General features: G+C 38.1%; 2 protein-coding genes across 5 annotated transcripts; both read right to left on the reverse strand.

Moving 5' to 3' along the window:
• Window positions 1–1,923: 1,923 nt before the first annotated feature.
• On the reverse strand, window positions 1,924–16,878 carry LOC105058199 (AP2-like ethylene-responsive transcription factor CRL5). Of its 2 annotated transcripts, XM_073249054.1 has the most exons (10): window positions 14,472–16,878; window positions 5,277–5,908; window positions 4,534–5,158; window positions 4,138–4,220; window positions 3,972–3,980; window positions 3,799–3,887; window positions 3,631–3,704; window positions 3,492–3,542; window positions 3,323–3,399; window positions 1,924–2,915 (listed from the first exon to the last, which is right to left on the reverse strand). In XM_073249054.1, exons 2-10 carry the CDS (start codon window positions 5,590–5,592, stop codon window positions 2,269–2,271), a joined length of 1,971 nt encoding a protein of 656 aa, XP_073105155.1. In that variant the 5' UTR covers window positions 5,593–5,908; window positions 14,472–16,878; the 3' UTR covers window positions 1,924–2,268. The 2 variants fall into 2 exon arrangements, with proteins under 2 accessions (XP_073105155.1, XP_010939358.1); XM_010941056.4 differs by lacking the exon at window positions 14,472–16,878 and having other exon boundaries at window positions 5,277–11,946.
• LOC105058200 (uncharacterized) lies at window positions 13,997–22,721 on the reverse strand. Of its 3 annotated transcripts, none has more exons than XR_834090.4 (6): window positions 22,326–22,721; window positions 22,064–22,191; window positions 21,862–21,974; window positions 20,775–20,960; window positions 18,137–18,239; window positions 13,997–14,154 (listed from the first exon to the last, which is right to left on the reverse strand). XR_834090.4 is itself a non-coding variant. In XM_010941057.4 (5 exons), the coding sequence occupies exons 1-5, from the start codon at window positions 22,670–22,672 to the stop codon at window positions 18,210–18,212; spliced, it is 804 nt and encodes a 267-aa protein (XP_010939359.1). In that variant the 5' UTR covers window positions 22,673–22,721; the 3' UTR covers window positions 18,031–18,209. The 3 variants fall into 3 exon arrangements, 1 of the variants encoding a protein (XP_010939359.1); XR_012137100.1 differs by lacking the exon at window positions 13,997–14,154 and adding an exon at window positions 16,967–17,579; XM_010941057.4 differs by lacking the exon at window positions 13,997–14,154 and having other exon boundaries at window positions 18,031–18,239.
• Between the last annotated feature and the right edge of the window lie 1,427 nt (window positions 22,722–24,148).

Genomic DNA, 24,148 nt, shown 5'->3' on the forward strand with positions numbered 1-24,148 from the left:
CTAGGTCGGTCACCGCCGCCACCGTCTCCCTCCCCGGCAATCTCATTTTTTGTAAAAAAAAAAAAAAAAAAAAAAAAAAAAAAAAAAAAAAAAAAAAAAAAAAAAAAAAAAAAAAAAAAAAAAAAGAAGAAGAGGGGGCAGGGGCTGGCCTGGAGGGCAATCATATCGGTCTATATATATGCAGGGGGCCAAGATTTTTCTTTTTTGTCTTCTTATTCTTCTTCTTTTGGGTAGTTGAAGGCCGAGATTGCTGAGTCTTGGAAATAATTGATGGAGTGCAATATTCCACGGGTTTCTTGGATGGATATGATAATGCCGACTTGCAGTCAAGTGAGGGCACCACATAAACCTGCCATTAGTCTACTCAAATTGCTCTTCCACAGAGAATTAATCCTTCTCCCGTGAAACCTGAAATAAATATGGGAACTTTTCTGCCAGAGGGAGGGCATCACCATGCGACTTATGTAGCCAGAAACAAGCTTGCCTTGCTCTTGGGAGACTGCACTAAAACGCTGGCTATACTCTTAAGAATATTTTGCCAGAAAGAAGATAGTCTGGACATTCTTCTTCCTCCTCCTAGAATCAGAGGCCGAACGCTTCTTCCTCTTGACAAGAACTCCTTTGACAATCGTGAAGCACTTCTTGTGTCAAGGATGCAAAGGAGTCACCTAAGTTTCTGCTTCTTCCTTTTTGGCTACGAGGAGTCCAGTGGCATGGTTAAGCCTATACACCACATGCAGATTCTATCCCAAAATAAAAATCTGTAGATCTATTGTGACGAATTTGAATGAAACCGATGAAGGACAAAGAGATTTGAGAAGATAGAAAAAAAAATACAACGTACACAGATTTGCGTTGTTCGGCCACAAACCTACGTCCAGCGAGGATGAAGAAGAGATTTCATTATAATCTAAAGGATGGACTACATAGCGAGGGATTTCCACCTTGTTATGAAATATGAGTCCATTCTTTTCACTACATCAAGATCAGTGTGAAGCTTAGCTTCCTCAGCATGAATTTTATATGAGGCTTAAATAAAAAGTCACAGTGCATGGAAGTTTAGCTTTGATGTCTCTCTTTCTCACATTACGGCCCGACCAAGTGTAAGGAAATGAATACACTAAACATAGCGAATGGCCACCTAGAATAACTTAAATCGTTAGATATGCCTTGAAGAATGAACAAAGGATTCAAATAAAGATATGAATATCAAGAACAAATATAAACTCGGCAAATTAGGCTGTCTTAACTGCAAGCTAATATAAATGCCCTTTTGATCCGGAAATTCCATTAATAGCAGCCTTCGTTAATGGAGGATCCATCTAAATTCTTCCGTGTTAAACTAACCTGATGCAATCATAAGCGTAAAGCTTACAAATATTACGTTGCCGGCGAAAGCTATGATTTTAGAAGCATAAGGCACCTCATCAAATTTGAAGAAAACAAAATTCAATATAGTGCAACCATTATTAATTTGTTTTTTCTATAATGTTGAGTGGTGTTTTATGTTCAGATTCCGGTTTTGGAATTTAATTAGTCTCCATTTTATCTCATGTCCACTATCCACCATGCTTTTAGCTACCCAGTTGGAGTAACAACACTTAAAAAAATAACCACATTCCCCTAGATAGGGTACACTAGCCTTGGAGGCAAAGGCCCTCCATAGAATCCTATGCCATAACAAAAACCATCATCAATCTGGGACAAGCAACCATGATTTGGGGATCTTTCAGCCTCTAGAATAGATGAGGAATGTTGGAACTTGAAAGCCTTTGAACAAAGCTTGCAGAGGAAAAGGGCATTGTTAATGATGGTCATCAGGAGGTTTGGACAAGAAGGAAAAGAGTGACATGCTGGTCAAAAGATGACACTGCATTGCTGTGATGCAATGAGCTGTTTTGTATATTGTACTTGGCAAGAACAAAAGCAAACCAAACATCATTTCATTCAAGGAAATCATTGTCCTTAAAACCTTAGGCCTCCACCTCTGCAAAATCCTCCTCCCAAACGGTCCCAAAGGAGTTCAAAAAGAAATCTAATCTCCTGAAAATGGGCAGAGCCTGCTCCCACCATTAGACCTCATGAATCTCCAATTTCATCCAAAAGAAAACAACTGAAAAAAGGAAGGGAAAAGGGAAATGGGAAATGGGAAAAAGAAAAAGAAAAAGACTCCTCTCTTCTTTCTCCAATACAACTTGCTTTTTTCTTCTCTCCAATTTCTTCTTTTACTTCATCAACTTTACATGGTTTTACCATCACAGTAGGAGCTCAAGCATCATTCCATGCAGCAAAAACTGGCATTTGAGCCACGGAAATTGTTGGCCTGATCTGGGTTGATGGAATCCAAGAACTCATTGGGGTGGAACCGATGAAGTTGGGTGAAGGCTTGGAGTGGAGCATCGAAAGACCAGGGCGGTCGGGGCTGCCTTCTCTGGAGTTACTCAGGCAGGTTACCAGAGATGATGAATTTGATATGTGCTTACTCCCTACCTTGCCAGAATCCTCCAACCCTTTGACCGAACTAACCATCTCCATGCCCACCATGCCATGCAGAGCTGCCGAGAGAGGTGTGGAGCTCCGGTAATCATCGATACTTGTCACAGGGTTGTGATTGAGCAATTCAGAGGATTGCGATATTTGCTGAGGGGACTGGTAGAGGACCATCTTCCAATCAGAACCACAGCTATTGTTCTCTTCAGCTAGATCAACCTCTGTGCTGCTCTTTTGTGTTGAAGAGGCATCATTGCCTGCTTCTATTGCTTTGGCTCTTCTCGCGAGCTCTCCTGATAGCAGTGTACCACTTGCCATGATCTTTTCCACGTCGTATCTTGTTATGTCAAAGTTGGTAACAGCATTCACCCCACGGAATTTAATTGCAGCAATATCATAGGCTTCAGCTGCGTCCTCTTGAGTGCCTAAGAATTCATCGCACACTTGTGAGAACTAAAGTTAAGCCTAATCAAACAGTAGTACCTTAACAACCTATTTTATATCCTAAACATTTTTCCCAACAGACAGTCTTGATGAAGCTTGTATTACTCAAACACCATACGAGAGAAATTACCTATTTTAATTCTATCTTTTGATTAGAAGGTTGTAAACCAGTCAGACTTAGATCTTTTGCAACAACTAAGAAACCAGCCTTCCAAAAGTATGACCATTTTGGAAAGAAAAGATATACTAGATCAATAGCAACATGATAAAACTGTTAATTTTTTGAGAACAATCACTTGAAAATGAGTTGTAAAATCGAACCGATAGAAGAATGTGTGACATGGCACCAGGCAGACACATGTTAACATAAATAACTTCATAGACTTACTGAAGGTTCCAAGGTAAAGATCTTTGTTTCCAGCAACCCTCCCGATTCGAGCTTGCCATCTTCCATGTTGGTGATGCCTGCAGATCAGTAAGGACAGACAATTTGATCAAAACTATATCTCGACCAAGGAAAAGATTGTGGTTCTACAATGAATGAGAACTGAATAAACCTTGTTACTCCTCGGTACATAGAGGCCCCTCTCGAAAACCCGCTGCTTTTTCTGCGACCAAGATCACGGAAGAGAACTTAGAAGTTCTGTGCAACACCAAGCTAAGTTGTTCCATGAGACTGAAGCAGAGAAATTTTACCTTCTTAAGTGGGCTACATATTCTTGCTTGCTCATGTTTTTCATTTCTTCCAGCTCTTCTTGGTAACTTTCCAACTGCATGAAACCCAACTTAGGCCATAACATTTTAAATATTATAGTCAAACGTTGGGGTTTTTGTTAGCAAAGGGTCTTGAAGGATCAAACATACCGGGAAGTTGATATGTGTTGATGGTCCCCAGTATTTCAGAGCAGCCAAGTCATAAGCTCTTGCAGCCTTCTCTTCCATGTCATAACCCCCTGGAATCACAAAAGTTAGTGCTATACCATTATAAAGGATTTGGAGGTTAGCCAACATAAATCTTAACATACAGAGATGCCTACCCAGATAAACTGCAGAAGACATCATTACCCCCAGGCAAGAAGATGATGAAGATTTTATCCAATAGTCAAGAAAAGTTAGTCAAAAGCTCAAACATTAGGGAAGAACAAGTGAATAAAATGTAATTTTGATGAGGTTTTCTCTTCTTTTTTTTTTTTCCCTACCGACCTTGCCTTCCTTTCCTTGTTTGGCCTTCCTTCTTGCAACTGTTGTCCCAAAGATGGGCTTCATATCTCCCAGTCCACCTATGCCTGATTCACAAAACACGTCACAACATCATTACATAAAGCAATTCAAGAGAAAGAAGTGAGAACAAATTAAAAATAAAAAAAAGAAAAGAAAAGAAAAAGAAAGAAAGAAAATCTACTAGAATCATCACATACCAACATGAGAAAACTTCAAATACAAACAGTCCATGGAAAAGAAAAAAAACAAGCAATAGGAAATACTAGCAAACAACAAAATCAAATAAATTAAATAGATGGCGAGACCTCGGAACAAGAAACTAATAAATAAATAAAACGCCAGCTTAGAAACCAATGCACCACATTCCCCAACACTGACCTGGTAACACCTCTATACTGAGAGGTTCTCTGGCCAAACGTATCAATGGACTTCCTGTGGACTGGCTGCTTGTGTCCCGCTTTCCCAGCCCCTCTCTTCTTGGGTGTATCTAAGATCATACATTCAGTTCTTGCAGAAGGTGATATCTGTTGTGTAGCTGTGACACAACTAGACTGAGTGCCAGGGCTCATGGACAAGCTCAAGGACTGTAAGTCTCCATATCCCATTGTACCAACAGAGCTAGACCCGATGCCACCTTCCTCACCCAATCCATTGTTGACAGCATCATAGTGCCCAGCTACCCAGTTTTTCAAGCTTGGAATCCCATCATCTGCCATTGGTTCCTCCAATGGAGCATTGTACATCTCGTGGCCTGTTAGCCCAGAGCACAAGCCTTCTTGTAATGGCTGGAAGTATGGATGCTCCTGCTGATGCTGTTGCACCTGGAGGAGGTCCAAGGGATGGCTTCTATTGTCCTCAGGCTGTGAGTTTTGGTGGTAGTATATGCTGTCCAAGCTCAAGGCCATTGCTTCTCTGTCATTGCTCCCAAACTGATGATGGGACCCCATGTTTGGACCACCACCTAAGAAGTCTTCCAGTTTTGGGGATGGAGATGGCGCCATTCCTTCACCACATTTAGCGAAAAGGAAAAGAAAAGATGTTAAAGTGTTTTTAGAAACAATAGTTTGTTTGGAAGCTGGAAGAAGCTAAAGAAAGAAAATTGAGCAGCGGTTGAGATAGACCTTGCTGCTGTGATCTGCTGAGGGCTTCCATAATGCAAAGAGACCCATCAGACTTCAGTGGCATGACAGACAGCTGAGAGTAGAGCCCCAGAGTCTCTCCTTCAACTCCATAGCAGAGCCCAGAGCTGTTAAGCTGAGGTGGAGATAGGAAGAAGCTGCAAGGGACTAGAGAGGAAACAGCAGCATGGGCGGGCCGATCTTGGTGCTGATGACTCGGATGATTTGGTTGGTGATGTGTCTCCGAAGACACCTCCATGTTCATGTGAGGGGAGAGAGAGAAGCCCAACCAGTTGTTGTTGTTGTTGTTGTTGTTCATGGATTTCAACTTCCTCTTTCACTGCTGTCTACCAAGACCCAATGCAAAGAAGCTCAAACTCAGAAAAAACACCATGGAGCACTTCTCCAATCCTCAATGCGTACTCTCCATGAAAAGCACTTGAGGAGAACATCAGATGTCCCTTTAAACTAAGCAAAAAGCATGAGCTCCATCAAGCAAATGCTAATAACTAGCACCCTCCTGCCTTCCATAGGGACCTGTGTTTGAGAATCACCAATACACCATGGTTGTGGCTTTGCTTTTCTTTAAGGCCCTTAAACACTCCTGAAGATCTTTACTCATAGTAAGGCCCTCCCTAAGTCAAGGCAGCAAAAGCACCCACAATTAGGTCTTGATCTGCCCATTGCCCATAAGAAGAATCTTGAAAGGCGATAGAATTAATGGCGAGGTTGCCATTGGGGAGAGTAGGAGGCCCTTTCCTTCTCCACTTCCTTGTGCTAGCATTCAAGCTGGATGCTGGTCAGAGGGGCCAAAACAAGGCTGCTATTTTCAGTGTCATGGCCATGAGATAGATAGATTGACAGGGAGGACTACTGTCCAACCAGTCACTTCACTACAGTACTATCCCTGTACTAGACTGCGGTGCAGAGGTCCTAATAAAACTTATCGCTCCAACCTTGTGCCTATCCAACCCATAGTTCATTCAAAAATCAAAATCACAGGAGGGCGGGGTGGGTGTTGGAGGAGAGGATTGATTGGTTATAGTTTATATTGATACATCACCACTAAACCAAGCAGAAAAGTAAGAGTCCCTGTAGGAGTAGAGATGGAGAAGCTGGTTTTGCTAAAAGCTCACATGAACTTCTTATGCCTTTTTAAGCTACTGGCTGTGATCAAGAGCTGTTTCCAAACAGAGGGGGATGTGGGTCGCCAGGAACGATGAAGGGCCCCAAGAAATTAAAAAAAAAATGCCTCACTCTCATACGAGATCAATACTACTATCATAAACGCCGTTTGAGATATAAAGGCATTAAAAAACCTCACTTAGAATCCATCAAGCTTACTATACTCAGACTCGTCCATTTTTCTTATTAAAATCTAACCCAATTCACTAGAAATATTGATTCATGATTAGAGTACTCGTCCAACTTTCTTATTAGAATCTAATCAAATTCACCAGAAATATTGGGTCATGATTAGAGTATATGCTGAGCATGTCTGAGATCCTTCTCATGCTATATGTGTAGGGTTAATCTAAAGTCCCTATAACATTTTCTTTATATAGGGTCTGATGAGCACCGTGCTTAACTTCTGATTTGTGGAGTTTGGATCCTTAGTCTTAACTAAGTGGCACTCGTAAGTTTTTTTTTTGAAATAGATGTACTGGTTGTAATCAATCATGTTGCCTATTAGTTAAGAAGTGGGATCCTTGGATCGCAGCTTGGCAGGGCCCATTGGTGTCTCTAGGAAACTTTCTAACATAGCTGCAATGAGCAATGTGCTTATCTTACTTTCTTTTGGATCTTTGGACCCCTGAACCATTGGAAATGATATAATTATACAAGGGGTCTGTAGTGGGGCTTTCATGAAGGTTTTTATAGTGCATGCAGATATGCATGGCCTCCATAGAGACAGATTTTCTTGTGGGAATGATTTGGTATCAGAAAAGCAAGTGGGAATGAGGTGAGCTTGGGAAGGGAATGGAGGAAAGGTGGGGCTGTGGAGGGGGTCTCTAGTACAAAGACAACAGCCATGTATTCTTCTAGCCATCTCTTTTTTGATTATAGTAATGATGAGTGAATCCACTAACTACATCCTACAGCACTTTTGCTTGGAATGTTGCCTCCTCGCTTTGGAGCAATGCCTCTCGTCATACTCTGCTCCACCTCCACCTTTCACTTTCACCAACCCCACTTTTTATCTTTTTCCTCCCTCTTGGAGGTAATTCACTGAGAATCTATCAGTCTCACAATGTCCATCTTGGAGAAAAAACACATTGTACGATGCCACGCCATGCATGGCTACATCTAAGATTACTGGAATCATGGTCCTCAAATAATGTTGCTCTCCTTGAGGAAGAATCAATCTGGAGCAAAAGCATCAAAGAACCACTGGTGAACAATCCTGTGGGCAGAATTGGATGGATCCTCCAAACCGTGATTCAAAATTGCATGGAAATCACACAATCGACCACTCATGGATGTTTGCTTGGTCTTGTTCAGTGCTAGCCTGCTGCTTCCCCATGCATTATTGGAATTTAATATAGATGGTTCTCTTATTAATAAATAAATGATTAATTACCTGGGTGATGCTTGTTAGATTATATATATCTTGCATTAGATTCTACGAATTGAGCTGATTTCTGCTCTTGCGAGAAGCTAAATGATTGGGCCTCGAATCAAAACCCAAATGGCGCTTGCTATATGCTCACCAGATATCAGGTCTCGCAAGATTTATCAAAGCTCAGCTAAAGAAGAAATGGGATTGCTTTATTTTTGTTCTGTTCAAATGAGGTTGGAATTATGGTTTAAAAATCCTCTGTTTCATGCATGCTTAGATGAATACGTATCCTGCAAGGTGTAGTTGGTGTCAGGGAAGAACACTACTAATCTTCTTTCACTACGTGAAGAAAAACCATCCATAAGACCAAACCAAAATAGCCTATAAAACTGTGGGAGATTGTTAGATATGATTCCATAATAAAATAGGAAGGAGGGCTCATGCATCCTTCAAAAGGTGCATAGACGCCTTTTTCGAGTAATTAAAAGGGAATGTATAATCTCTACCATACATAATCTAAATATCTTTGCCATTTTGATTCGAAGGTTTAATTTAACAGTAACTTCACATCCTTTACATTCAAGAATGCAATTTTTTCGGTTAGAAACTCTTACCATAACCCTAATTATTCAAGGGAAATGAAAAGTTCTGTGTCATGGTAGAAGACTTGCTCAGTTGCCCTTATTAACTTAAATCTCATCAAGCCAACTGCCAAAGTGCAATACATGATTGGTTGTTGATAGCTCTATGATGCAATATTTACTTCACCACCAAAGCTTCATAAAACCAAGGCTTCCAAAGTTCCAGCAGCCTCTCCACAAACATTTCATAAAATTTGACTCACAACACAAGAAATGTGACTTTTTCAGAAAAAAGATACCAAGCTGACTGGAAGATAAAAATAAAGATATGCACTTGGTTGAGACTTAAGAGATATGGCTATAAGGTCACTATGTTTGCTTATAGGATAATAATAAAGATAAAATAGGTTTTTACGTGCTCCCTAATGTTGTGCACATAGGACCACAAAGAGTGCCTTTTATTGGCTAAGCAGCTAGTTAATCCTAAGAAGCATGAGAAGTTTCAGAAAGCCAGAGTCATGAAAACTATTGAGAAGAGAAGAAAATTACTCCCAAATTCTTATAAGGATCTTGTGATGCCTTTTTAAGTGGGGAACCTCATGTCGCATGAGAAGTAGACAAGCTACCAAAGACAATAGTTTGTATGATTCTCTTTCTTTAAAAAACAAAAAGAAAAGAAAAGAAAAGAAAAAATGTGTATTTGTCGATGCATTCATGGGTGTGAGTTGAGTTTCTTACACGTAAGAATACCCCATTCTTGCATCTTGCTTGCAGGTCAAGCACAATTGCATGAATTAGATATCATGTGGGGAAAGCAAACTCTTTTGCCATATTGCCATGGGGAAAAGCTAACCCATGATTGGTAGGCATTCCTACAAATATCATCACATATTAAGCTTGGTAAGAACTCTTAGCCTCAGTCATTATCTCAACATTCAGCTTCTCTCTTCAGTAACTTCATGGTACAACTCATGAGACTGATTACATGATATTTTGGTATTAAATTTTATAGAAAGAATCCAGGCCTCAATAATACTCCAATTGTGCTGGAGAAGTAACTACTTCTATCCACCTATATGGCATAGCCTTCTCCACCCTATCATCTTTCCACAGGTCCCTATTAATTGGACAAGTATTATTGTTTCAACATAATCTCTCTTTCATGGTCATATTCTAGCATTGCCATTCTTTATGCACCTATAGCACTTTTTCAGGCTGGTCAATGAAATGCTTTCGCTACTGAGAAAGCGAACGGTCAATGCCATGGTTCGATGACTTAACTGAGCATTAGCAAAGTGAAACAAAGTGCTTCTATAGATAGGAGCATCTTTTATGCTGAGCTAAGGTCTACGTCTCATAGCAACTATCTATCTGAGACTATCCCTTGGCCTGTAGGTCCCAACATAAAGTTAGAATTATAGCTCTTACAGAGTGGTATCTCACTGATAGCTCGGCCCCCACCGAAAGGAGACCTTCTTTGCCTTCCACATAAGCTGTGCAGCAAAAGGCCCAAAGCCAATCCCAAGCCAAATCCCATAACTTCTGTTAGATTTTGTTCCATGATTCATTCTAGCCATGGGTGTTGTCTTCCACTCTGCCAAAGTTATCAGGTCTCTCTTCTTTCAACACTATTCTAATTCATGTGAAAATATTTAGCAGTCTGTAGAGAAAGAAAGCAAAGGCCCAGGCACTGGTCTCCTCTTTCATCAAATGGAATCTGTGGGCCTGAACACCAGTCCTAGATACAGCTGAAGAGCTGGTAAGCTCTAACCCCACAAGGGAAGACAAGAAAACTCTCGCTTAAGAGTTATGTTACAAAGGGACGCAAACAAAGAGTGCCAGTTAAAAGATCTTTAAGGACAAAGGTCAGTGGCAAGGTAAAAAGGAAAAGAGATGTGGGAATTTCAGCCATCAACCGAAAAAAGACAAGCCCATCTGTCCCCCCTCCTCTCTGAAATGATCGAATAGAATTTTAGTACCAAGATAATTTTGGTCACACAACATGAGACCTGAGGGCCACAGGCCAAGCAAGTGAATTGACAAGTCATTGTGGTACCTTCTTCTAGTGTCATACAAGTGGATACCAATTTATTGCAGAAATATGAATAAAGTGGTCAACAAATTAGCAGAAAGAAGAAACATGGAAAAAGAAAACTAAGATAAATATCAGGTAAGAAGAGCAGCTTTGTTTTAAATAAATTTTGCAGCAGTGCACAGTTATGAGCTTCTTTGTTGTAACTTTGAAACAAGTTTTGTAGTACTGCAACGTTATGCATTAACTAACCTGAGGGCTAAAACCAGTTACACAGGCCTTGAACCAAAATATTTCAGCAAAACTTTTAGAATTAGTTCAAATATTGTGGTGTGTAAAGTACCAAGTTACCAACAGCAGGTCTATTTGCTTAATTTGAACTTTAAAAAGCTACAGATCTGAAAAATAAATTGATTGAGTGAAAACCTTTGAGAATACTGAAATTAAGAAGAGCAACCAATACAAATAAATGGCTTTTTCTTGGGTAATGAATAAATGGCTTTACTTATTTATGCTTGAGAAGCATGCGTCTAATTCCTCCCATTTTTTTTCCTCCTTTTATTCCTCCCGTTCAGTATCGTTCAAAAAAAGCGTCCCTCTTGTGGCACCTTCCCAAAATTAGGCAGCTAAATGGCTCTCTTACAACAGTCCGTTTGTGTGTTCTGGGGCTTTCTTACTACTTTGTTTTGTTTTCATTTCAAAGTAGTCAAAGAGATGATAATAATAGATGGAAAGCAAAATGAAAGCCATTCCATGCAATGCTTCTGCCACTGTACAATAATAATGCAATTAAATGCGGGGCTCTCCTTTCACGTGGACAACCCAAAATCCAAGCAAGATCCCAACAAGAACCCAGATAGCCTAAAGCTAAAGGAGGAGGGGACCTATTTTGGATATCAACTGAATGAGAGCGACAAGAGCTGAGTCCAAGAGAACATTACCCAAGTCAATATGCATCAGAGAGAGAGAGAGAGAGAGCCCGGCTGCAAGTTCACATGACATTCCACTGTCTTCCAACACACCATTAAAGTTCCCATCAAAGCATCTCCCTTGCTCTTCTGCCGAGCCCTATGCTTTATGTGCTTTTCCTTTGCCTCTCTTCCCCTTCTGCTCCTCTCTCTCTCTCTCTCCACTATTCCTCCATCAAGATGAATGACATGTCAACATCCAAAGGGCAAGTGTCATATGTCCCAATCACCTCTGATGCATTTCTTCCATCCCCCTTGTCTTAAGAAGTCCAAGATAGACTCTTGTCACCTCATTATCCTTGGGTTTTTTCCCTTTTTATTCCTTATTTTAAGCTCTTGCTTTTCACTGGTGCATGCGATGGGAAGGCAAGGTGGGAACGTTGACAATTAAGCATTAAAACAATATCTTGCAAATTGTTAAAATATTTTGAACCATACATGATTCTTTTCCTTGAGAATGTTTCTTCGATTTATACTAAAAACTCAAGTCAATAAATAAACTATTCACTTGTTCACAAATTCTAAAATTTATTTATGAATTATTCATGCTGATTTTTACATCAAAAAAAAAAAAAAAGAGAATTATTCATGCTGATTTCAAGAAATATTCATGGTTACAAACTAATGATACCATCTATCTCATACACATACATACAATTTTTCCTAAGTTTCATATTATTTGTGTGGGTGTGTCTGTCTATATATATATAATATATATATATACACATATTACTTTTATCAATTCTCTGGATTTTTTTCCAAAATCCAAATGACTGTTTATGCTTATAATTACGGAGTGGTCAGTAATTTCCTCCCACCGGGAAACAGGGAAAGTAGTGGTTGGATTCGGGTGGACAGGGGATGGTAAAGGCTGTAAAGCCAAGCAATAAGGGACATTGAGATAAACCACAAAAATAAGCATGCCTAGAAGAACCAACACCACAGTCTCGGACTGTTTCCGGAAGTCCTCACATCAGAGCAAGGTGGTGGGGTTCTCTTGAAAGTTTCTTTTTCCCCTTTTTTTTTTTTTTTTTTTTTTTTTTTTGAGCAAAGGGTTCCCTTCAAAGTTACAAATGGATGTGTGCATGCTCCAACATTCCCCTCTTGTGTGATTAAAGAAGCCAGGGAAGAGGACAGGGTCTTCAATGCAAAAGTTTGCTTTTGCTGCTAAGGCTGAAGAAATCTGCTTTGCTCTTTTGTTTTTTCCCCATATAAACATTCTAGCTTACAGAACAGCCATCTGATTAGCGGAATGCTAGTAGTGACAAGCTGAATACTTGGGACAAGTTTTATAAATTTAATTGTGGGTGGCTCTTACTTTGGAACCTGACTACTTAATAACGAAAGTTGAAGAGATTGTTCTCATCAAGACCACAAATTTTGCTCTGGTACTAAGACACTGATGATATGAAGCTAGACCAAGAGTCATAATGCTATGATCTATCCGATCACATTGTAGTTATGTTGTTCAAACATAAAGTAACAACATTGTTGCAAAGAAGAACATTTCGAAGGTAGTGTGAAGAAGATTAGAGACTTCTGATGGGCTTACCATCTTTTGCGTTACAAAAGAAAAGGATTTCAGACTTTTTAACTGGATACGGGGTCAGGCAAGTGAGGTATTACCTTAAGGGCTCAAGCTATTTCCTAAACCACATTATGTGGATACAAGAAATTTTGAGTTCAATCACTCTCTCACTTTAATATTTAACATATCTTGCTAAGAAGTCATGTGATGTAGGTGTGAATTTTTTCCTACTAGTAAACTCACTTTTTGAAGTGCCTCTGGATAGATTTGCAACTATTGAATAGCTCAATGATCACCCTTTTTTTTTTTCTTTTGAAAGAATAACAAGGGCAAAAGGTCATGTTGTGTGACACCAAATCAATATGAACGATGGCCACCTACAGTTCTAATGGAGGCTTAGTCGCATATACCGTGCTAATACCTTGCTGGCCCTAGCTTTTGAAAGTTTCTGAAGTGGCTTAGATGCCAAGGCCCATTCCTACGGCTAGCCAATGGCTGAGAGAGACCACCACATTAATGGCTCCTGGTATCCTATTATTGCCTTAATTGGCATGGAATATATGTGATAAAAATGAGGTTGTCACATCCCTCTATGATGATGTAGTGTTGGTGATGAAGATCCAATCCATTTCCTTTGTGCCTGCGTGAGAGGAGAGAGCAGAAGTGACGACCACAGGTCACTTCACTTCCTTGGATCACCGTGGGAATAACTCGGATGATGTTTTATGATAGGACGTGGCAATAGTATCTACATATTTTGGTAATATTTTATTTTCTAATTTTGCATGATGTGTATACATCATTAGAGCCGTATGAATTTCCCATTTGCAAGTAAAAAAATAAAAAATAAAAAAAAACGCCATGGCTTTATTTGTTAGAAGATCCACAAACAACCCTTTTTTTGGGTTCAACAAGCTAAAACAGTAGTTGCAAGAATTAATCCCACAGTATTTATATATTGAATAGATCTTGAATATTTATATAGGATCAAAAAATTTAAATAAATATTTTCTGACTAATTTTTTTGTGTGACACGCTGAGTTGTGATAGTTGCATAAGTAGCAATCCTTCTCGGCTGGGAATCCCAATTCCGGCTTTCAGCAATGAGACATTCAGACTTGAACCGACCATGGTTCTATGTTATTAGCAAGCCGTGACAGTGACCAAAGACAACATTTCTGAATCCAATTGAGTTAGCTATGGATCATGACTCTGAAAAGAAACAAATTTGATTTCATTCACTTGTCTGATTTCGGCTTTTTGTCCCAAGGAACTTAAAACACCAAAACAAAACCTGGTTATACATGCAACAACTAAAATCAAGTGAATTTTAATAAGCATAGAAACTCGGCCTTTTAACGGTAACAAGTACAATCAAATTCTCAAAGTTTGGCAATAATTTGGCGAGGAAAAATGATTTTGAAGGGTAGGACTGTATGAAATTTTCAATCTTGCATGCCGATCATGAACTAGATATGGCTTAATGCGAAGAAACATACAGAGGATTTAATGTTTGTAAGCATACATACCAAAGCAAGATTCGGACGGTGAACATAGAATAGGCAAGGCTTGTCTTTGTGCTTATGCTCATAAACATAAGACTTCGTTATGATCATGCCACAGATTTCAAAGCAGTGAAGTGGTTCAAATGGTGGGTATCCTAAAGAAAGGCCTCCAAGCATCCACATCCTTTGAATGCTACGTTAGATGAGGAAAGAATCTCATGGTCTCGTGCGCATGCAAAGAAAGAAAGCCAAGGAATCGACCAACTCAAGGCTGCAAAACGCACCTTTAGCCTGAAAGGTCAGTTTCACTCACTCCGGTTGGCACTATAGACTCGTCCTTACCGCCCCACATTTTATTCCAGCAGTAAGACTGGTATAAATAGTAGATTATTTGAATGCAAACTGTTATTAAGTTAATGAACCAAGGATACATATACGATGGGGAATGTTTGTGTTGGAGACAAGTCAAAAGAATGGAGAAGAGTATAACGTAAGAATTGAATCAATCAAAAGAGCAATTCTAACTTGTGTTCGTCGGTTTGCCAAGAACCATCACATCGACATTTAAATCAGCTATAGTATTGCTAAGTTTTCCACTGATTGTCCCATGCACTGAGGAGGAACACCGGAATACATTTTAATCCATTTATTTTTCAAGTTAGAATGCTATCATGCACCTTGAGACAGATTGGATAGCATTAGGAGAACAGAGGATTTCTAAGAAATATATTTTGCCCTCTTTTTTTTCTTTTTTTTCTTTTCTTTTTTTTTTTTTTTTTTGCATTCTTTATGTAAGTTATTTTTTAAAGGACTTGTAATTTATGGGGAGGGGGATTAGAAGAACATATCTAGATACAAAGCGGTAATGATGACGCCAACCCAAGTGGCTGGCTGGTCGCGCAGAAGTTCATTATCCGTGAAGAACAGAACAAGGAGTCCAGGAAAACGAGTATACATGATATTACCAATCCTTGTATTATTAATAAGTAATAGGACAATAGGTACATCTTAGATAATTTGTGATACTAGCAACTTCTCTCTTTTCATAGCTAAATGGTTATGTTCCATCAACAAAAAAAAAAAAAAAAAAAAGGCTAAATGGTTATGACCATGGTTTAGCTTAAAAAAGTATTACGTTCATCTTCTCTTCTCATCCTTCAAATAGACTAGAGTTCTCATGAATCTCAAAGTAGATGCTTTATGACATTATTTTTTGTGAAATATGCTCTTAATTGTTTAAGAAATGCTTACCTTTATCTTCCTCTGGTTGGAAACACATGCGACGTTATATATAAGAGTGGAGTTCATGCATTACATTTTGGGGATTTAGTTCATTGCCACCAGCCATAGGAGTCACCATGGAGGAGCTTCTAAAACAGCGCAAGTCTTATCCATGATGAATGGAGTATGAAATAATAATTCACCAATCAATCAGATGATAAGGATAAAAGTGCAAAGCAAAAGGATCATCACGTTGCAAAGAGAGGGTAGAGATATTTTAAACAATGTATCATTCAAAAGGCAAGAAAGCAAAAAAAAAAAAAAAAAAAATTCAAGAAAACAACATTCATCTCCTATACAACATTACACACATGGATATAAGAACTGTATCAGGGACTATCATGTTGACACTTGGATCTTGGATTCATGTACCAAAATATATTTTCATATATTTTTTTTATTTATTACATTTTATGGACCTAATTATGTCAAGTTAATTTAAAAGGCAATAACACAGACTATTTCATAATTTTGATGGCATAACTATTTTCTCTATTAATTTTATATTTATAAGAATAGAGACATGGTACATGCGTCCACTTGATGTTTGCACCTCATGTTAATGAAAACAGACAACCAGCTGTATTCTTTTAAAAAAATAAAGCATCCTAGCATAACGTAGAAACAACGGTCGACAATATGTAGCTTCTGAACTATTTTCCCAATTTCATGATCATCATTCATATTTACAATAACTTCAAAATCAATAAAGATATGTTGATAACTTTTTTAAATTAAATCTCTGATAATCAAATTGATGAAGAATAATTGCATGACTTGTTCAGGAAACAATCACCGGTTGTGAGAAAAAGGTTGCTATGTGATGCCAGTGGAGGTGGTTTGGAGTAAGCCTATCATATATCAGGATAGCATATCCTATATTTTGCATGTTTAATTTAATATATAATAATAGCAATGACTTTACCTTATTTTGTTATTATCCCAATATTTGAGAAAGTTTTCTCTCTCTCTCTCTCTCTCTAAATTCGGAAACTTTGATCCTGAGCGGCTTATTACTGGAATGTAACTTCAGTAGTTGGGAAGCCACATCCCTTCATTTTTTTTTCCATCATTTAAATTTGCCTTCAACATTTGTAAAAAATCATAACACTCATCTAATAAGGCACATTTTTTGCTCTCTCTCTCTCTCTCTCTCTCTCTCTCTCTCTCTCTCTCTCTATCTCTAAAACATAAATATGATCCTAAGGCACTAAAAGTGTTGCATGGTAAATAGATGATTTTAAAGAAAAGTAATAATAATACTTTGCTTTCACAAATCAACAAGTCACCTGCAAGTACTCATGCCAAATGCTAGTCTGCAATTATACATCTCTTTTCCTTCTATGTTCACTAACCAACCTGCAGGCCCTTCTCCTTTACATGGTTTGAGTGAAATTTACTAACCAACATCTCTCTTCCCATTTATGTATCTAGTAAGCTTCAATATTTATCTTTTACAGCCATCTTGTGAGTTCCAATTGAATCGAATTCCATCCACCATTGTGAGCTTCTCACCTTCGGCAGTCTCCAACCCATCGAATCTGGGGCTAGCAACCATTCCATAGCTATGATTTTTATCAGATGTCCACTGAGCCCTTCTGGCATCCCTTGTGATGTGTCTCCTTGGTGCATTTTGCTTTCCATCAAGCTTAAAGTCATTTGTGAATGGCTTAAATCTGTCTTTTCCGGAGGAAACCATCTAATCCATATGTAGGCTTACATGTGCCAACAAAATTGACAAAATAGACTACAAGCACATGAAAGGCTCAATTGACTGACTAGAGACATTGATTATTCCCTAAAACATTTGTAACGGTTGGTCTCTAGACCACAATCTTCATTCACCACCACCTGGAATACCATCTACTTATATTCAATGTATATAGTATTCAGTTTACCCTGAAGCAAAAATGAAGACTTGCACAACGCTCACAAACTCACACACTTGACATCCTTCTGTCGGAAAATCATGGTGTTGAGAAAGTGAGGCAGAGGTGAGACTAGAGGTGGGTCATCCCTCAGATCTCTTGCACTTGACATATACTAGTAATCCACTGCACTTTTGTAGAAGACATAGCATGCACGAGTATGCACATATGTATGGACACCCAATATTAATCTTAAAGCAGAAAAACAAAAACATTATAAATTAGTGGATATCATAGATTATTGGTTTTAAACTATGGAACTGATCTGGTTCCTCCAAAGTATTGGTAGATATTCTTGTAGTGGTTTTTAAAATATTAATAGAAGGGGTACTGCAGAACATTCGAGCACAAGAAGTAGCACAAACAACTGATGCTGAGGCAACAAGTCGATACCCATCTCTTTATTAAAGAGAAAATGCAATTTCACTGTACTCACAGGATTCTGCTACTATAATATGCAAATGCAGAACATCGACTTACACAGCAGGTGGTAGTAAATGGATATGAAGGAGCAATAGAAACCATAGCTTGGCAATTGACGAAAGGCTCAAAATCACCACCTCCGAACCAAAGATGTAAGCAACTGCAGTGGAAAAATGAAACATTCAAGTTACTTGCATTTTTAATTGAAGGTTCTCAAAGAGCTAATTTCAATGTCAAAGCCAAACATAAGCAACAGAACCTTCACAGATTACTAAAGTATCAAAGCTCATAGAAGATAAATTATTTGATGATGACAGCACCATTACAAATATTTCTTTTCCTGAGTTCCTAATTGAAGCAAGTGAACAATCAGACAGGACTATAATGTCTCTGTTCCTCCTGAATAATTTAGGTCTAATAATCCATGGAGAGAAGATTAGCTGTAAGGCACAGGAGGATTTGCATTTTATATGACAATAATTTCTCTTATGTTTCCTAAACATGACCTTATAAGCCTCAAGAGGAACAACTCAACTTCCTGAAATTGGAAGTAGGAAACCACAGAAATCAAAAGAAAAAAAAGGGAAAAAACAACTCCCTGTTAAGATATGGCTTGTAGTATGGGAGGCCACCAAAACTCAGACAGAATATTTCTCTGCTTCAGAGCACAACTGATTATAATAACCCCTATTAGAATGAGCTATCTTTTCTTGGAACCATTATTTACGAGAGAAAGTACATGAGATATTATATATGAAACCTCAGAATTTTTAACAAAACATTTGTTGATTCTCACCATATCCATGATATTTGTACTAGAAAAGAAAATGTCTGCTGAAAGTACCTATATTGCCACCAAAAGTTTTTCCATATGATCTATCACTCTATTTGGTGCCTTGGCTGAAGGTATTATCCTTTGTGGCAACCATGTGACAAGAGCTGCAGCTTAATGATGTGCAGCTCTAATTAATGAACATTAAAGCCTACTAGCTCGAAATTAAGAAATCTCAGAATGAAGATCAAATCTTAACAATTTAAGTCGACTATTTTTTACCCAGTTCAATAGTTGGATATCCTGACATCTCCAAATTTCAACTGGCATTCGAAGCAATGAAATTTGCATGATACACTTGTGTAAATGCTGATAAAAGAGCCATACATAAAAAGTTGAAGAAAAAACACCATAATATCTATGAGGCGACATAGTCAAAGCCTGAAACATTTATCTACTTCCAGTTCAGCAAGTAAACAAATAACAAGAATACCAGAATATCTCTAGGGTTGCAACGATGATCAGAACGTCTGCTAGTAGAACAGTACTTGTTTCATCAAGTATATTGCCATATTGACTAATAAATGCTATAGTCTGGGAAAATGTTGCTGTGTATGGTAGTTAAAAAATGTATCAATGCAGAGTAAAGAATGTGAGACTAACATAATACAACAAAAATTTTCTTTAAGATGCTTCCCTTACTTTGCAGCAAAATCAATTTCCACTATACCTTCAGCAAATGAGCAAGTCGATTTAACAATTTGAGCAAGAAAAAACTTCAAAAACTTTTTGGCTACCATCCACCGTCCTGCTTTCTATCCCTTTTCCCTCTCCACCTCGAATCACTTAAAGTCATGGAAGGATCATTTATCCATTGTTTTCTCCACCAATCCCAGCTCTATGTTCAAATTAAGTCACCATCCTTAAATTTTTTTTAAAAAAAAGTGATTTTTAAAAAGGAAAAAGGGGTTCTTATATGTCATTTCAATAGATAAAAACTAATATTAAAGCATATCATTTTTTTTTAAGATACCAATTTCATGGTAAGAGTGTTTTCCTATACAGAATCACTTATATTATACATTTTTAAAAAAGTCCATATAATATTCTGACAATCAGAAGACACTTAATGAGAAGCATGCATTTGGTCTTCGACTAATTAAAAGTTAACTGTCCACGAGCTCTCACTTTAAATATGGATTTGATCTTTTGCAAGCACATATTTGATTTCTTAAAAGTGATGTCACTCATAGACATTTTATAAGCATGTGTAATGAACAACTGCATCTGCCAAAATGGTCACCCACAAATGTCGCAAATCATAAAAGGCACTCTCATCACTGCACATTTCAAATGTCAGAAACTTGAGAAGGAAAAAGAATCCAAATTAGTTTGCTGACAACTTGTCATCCATCTTCATGAACTCTCAAAACAAATGTAAGCTCGTCTCCTTGCAAGGGTCTCTTCATGTATCTGGGGTTCATCTTGTACCAAATGAATCTGGTTATTCACCATTATATCAACCCATACCTAATACCTTTTCCAACATTAAAGTACTAATTTTAGACCCATCCTTATTGATTTTACCACATATCATAAGAATACTTTTAATCTAAATGACATGGCCAAAACTCTCTCTATTGCTTAAAATGTTGGTCCATACAACTCCATTTATTATCTTATAAGATCATCCTCCAGTCTCATTCATTCCATAAACTGAAGCTCATCTTTCATGACTAGGTGCCAAGGAGACATCAAATCTCCATGAGTTTTGCTGAAGCTAGGGCATTTCCTGAACCAACTAACTGTGAATTCAAGAACAGTCACAACATCAACTGAAGCTAAGGTATCATTAATGCTGAATTGATAAAAATGTCTTCCTGGACAGGAAAAAACATATTTGGAAAATGCCATGTTTATCACCTCAAAAAGTTCAAACGGGCTCCCACGCCTGTATACATCATTTTGCTTGCTTTCTCTATTAGAAAGAAGATTGCTGACCAGAGCTCGCCATGCAATCAGCAAGATACCTGTACTTCCCATAGCCATCAAGATGAATGCAGTTGGTGGAATATGTCCTGATGTTGCTGTCCTGATGACAAGTCCTAACTGGCAATGAAATCATATCAGTAAGAATGCATAAAAATGGTTGTCAAGCAAGTCTTGCAAGGAATCACTACAAAAGACATTGGATATAGTGTAGAGAAGGCATGAAGGAATGGTTTCCTCTTTTCAGAATTTTTCTTCATACTTTCTAACATGGCCTACCACATAGTTAATCTCACCGAGGAACTCTGCCAACCATTTGCTTCTACAAAGATAATGTAATGGCAAATAATGCATTAAATTATCACCTTGTGAGGCCGTGTTAAACAGGATAATGCATTACATTAGCCTGTTTATCATGGCCTCACAATGTGAAACTGGAAGCTTCTGTATAACATCAACACAATTAGGCGCATACAACAGCAAAATCAGCAAGAAGATCCATGATGAGATAGTCAACATCATTTCACGATCATATATGACTCATGCATGCTTCTGATGAAATAAATCCACCATGACATCATTAAGCATTCCGACATTTCAATTAGTGTTGTGGTCAAGCAGAAGATTTCATGGAGCTCTAAAATTATGAGCTACCAGACAGATGAGGATCCTTGCTAGCGGTAAGAAATGCAAGTAAAAGAATTAGTGTAACTAGATAAATTGAAATTCCCACGTCCAAGACATAGGAGATGCAGCAGTATAATTGTCTTTATAATTTTAGATACTTCATCCAAAATACAAAGGAGTTCAAAGTTTGGAAGTTCATGCCTTACACCTTCAATCAAGATTTGTAATCTTGGTACCGGACCCTTACCAGTATCAGCTTGGTATAGTGTCGGCACGTCCAGTACAGAGGTTGGTTTGGTGTACCAGGATATAGTAGACCCAATATGTACTGGTGCGGCATACCATCCCTTTTATACAATCAAATCAGAATTTTAGGAAATAAATTGATAATTACCGGTATTCCCAGCGCCCAAGACTTGGCAGCAGCAATAATAGCTGTTCTCGAACCATTCAGTCCCTTTCCATCATCCCCATAACCTCCTAAAAAGTAGGCGCTCAATATCCACCCTGCAAGGAGATCAATACAAACAGCCTCAGGACTACAAAATACACCAATCCCAATTTCTCAAATGAAACAAAGGTGCGAAATCTCTAACCAGCAACGAAAGGGTCGGCAGTCCGCAAGGTCTCCACATCGAGAACAGGGAGTCCATGGCTGAACCTCCCAACCGCTGAGAAGATAAGAAGGCACAGTACATCCCCTCCGGCCAAAAGACCCACCTGTCTGCAATCCGAAGATACAAATCATAAAATTGGACGAAAGGTTGGATTTTTAGAGACGGACATTTTCAAAAATAGCGAATTTAGACATGAAATTAGACGAAAGGTTGGAATTTTTTTAGGGGGATAGAGACGTACGCCCAAGAGACGAGCTTGTTGGAAGCCTCGGGCTTCTCGAACTGGATGACGCCTTCGAGGGGGACGCCGTCATCACCGACGGAGACAGTCTCGTCCTCCGGCGGGGAGGGGAAGGAGGGGGAGGAGAGGGGGCGGCCGGAGGGGCCGGGTTCGCCGGCGCCGTCGGCGGTGGAGAGGGAGAGGTGGAGGGGCCGTTGTCTAGGGTTCCGGGAGGGGAAGCGGGGGCGGGTTTTGGAGAAGAGAGTTGGATTGGGCTTGGAGAAGGGAAGGAAGGGAGAGGAAGAGGAGGAGGAGGGGCATCTCTTGGCGGAGAGAGCCCCGTTTGGAGCTTGGCTCAGCAGCAGCATCAGCTCTTCTTCACATCCCAATACTTTGGCGGCTGGTCATGTCCCACTGCACATAATATCTCATGCAACCCATTGCGGAACATCTGAGCGTCTAAGGGTTATTTTCAAGAGAACCATCGGATGAGTGGCTGGCATGTCATTGATACGATCATGAATCAGCAGCCATCCACTAAAAATATTTCTAATTGTTTTGATAGATGATTTATCAAATTACATACCAAGATGAATCAAAATGCAGGTGAAAGCTCAAAAACTTTTGGAGGGTTCAAGGCGACATCTTGATTAATATTAACAATCAAGACTCCAAAATATTAGCCTCATAGAAGTGAATTTTTAGATATGTAGAGTTTGAGCCATGTATTCGCCATCTTAATTTAGGTGATCAAGAGATGAAAAGAATGTATATTCATATGATTCTCTTTTGGCTCTCTGTCCAATAAAATATATATATATATATATATATATATATATATATATATATATATATATATATATATATATATATATATATATATATATATATTTGAATGATTCTCTATTTGTTTTCTAAATAATATTTTCTTAAAATATAGTCCAGAAGCAAGATAAAGATATGCAAATCAATTTGATTTTTATTTTGTTCTCTAAATGACCCAATTGAGATTTTTTGTCTTTTGATAATAAACCTAGACCATCAATATGTTCTTCATTCATAATAGAATGCATTATTAAAGAAAAGGCTTCTCAATATATTATCCATTCCGCAACTATAATTTTAAGCAAATGATTAAGATATCTTGTTGTGTCTTAAGAAATCACATATTAAATGAGTTGGACGCAACTGAACACTTTTTTTTTTCCTTTTAACTCCATAAAAAAAATATAAATAAGAATATAAAGAGGCATTTCCATAGAATATTCTCATAAAAATAAATATAACATGCATAAATAATTCTTTTTTCTTCTTCACTAATTATTGATTATCGTGAGAAAACTTAGATTTTCCAAAAAGATCATGCAACCTATCAAAAAGATATTTGTTTCAACAATTTGTAGATTAAATGTCATCCCTTTTTTAATGTCCGAAAAGAAAAACTTCATAAAAGATATCATAAAATTTTTAAAAAAAAAAACAGAGAAAAATAATCTATCATACTCGTGTAATATGACAAAGGGAAGAAAAGAGTAACATTATTAAATAGGATTCATTCTTTCCAACAAATAGATAAAACCTAATAGTAAATGTGAGCGACATAAAGTAGTTCTTCTCTTTTTTCTACAAAGTACAAACTATATATGATGAAGAAAAACTAAAAATTGGATACTCCCATGGTGATGAGATTGAGAATTTAACAATATGGCAAAAAAGCATTATCAAAAGGATGATACATACATTCCTCTCCACCTAAAAAAGCATTATCAAAAAAATAACCAAGTAGTATAACAAGAAAATTAAATATGAGACTATGAAAAGGAAAACAACCGAGAAAAAAAATG

Source organism: Elaeis guineensis, chromosome 15 (genome assembly GCF_000442705.2).
Source record: "Elaeis guineensis isolate ETL-2024a chromosome 15, EG11, whole genome shotgun sequence".
NCBI lineage: Eukaryota > Viridiplantae > Streptophyta > Magnoliopsida > Arecales > Arecaceae > Elaeis > Elaeis guineensis.

Excerpts from the sequence above, each read along its gene's own strand:
- LOC105058199 (XM_073249054.1), bottom strand. The coding sequence starts at position 5,592 with ATGAACAACAACAACAACAACAACAACTGGTTGGGCTTCTCTCTCTCC. Across the intron at positions 5,159-5,276 it reads CAGCAGATCACAGCAGCAAG|GAATGGCGCCATCTCCATCC; the intron begins GTCTATCTCAAC and ends AATGTGGTGAAG. Across the intron at positions 4,221-4,533 it reads CAGTATAGAGGTGTTACCAG|GCATAGGTGGACTGGGAGAT; the intron begins GTCAGTGTTGGG and ends TTTGTGAATCAG.
- LOC105058200 (XM_010941057.4), bottom strand. The coding sequence starts at position 22,672 with ATGCTGCTGCTGAGCCAAGCTCCAAACGGGGCTCTCTCCGCCAAGAGA. Across the intron at positions 20,961-21,861 it reads CTTGGGCGCTGGGAATACCG|TTAGGACTTGTCATCAGGAC; the intron begins GTAATTATCAAT and ends TTTCATTGCCAG. Across the intron at positions 18,240-20,774 it reads GCCCGTTTGAACTTTTTGAG|TTGCTTACATCTTTGGTTCG; the intron begins GTGATAAACATG and ends TTTCCACTGCAG.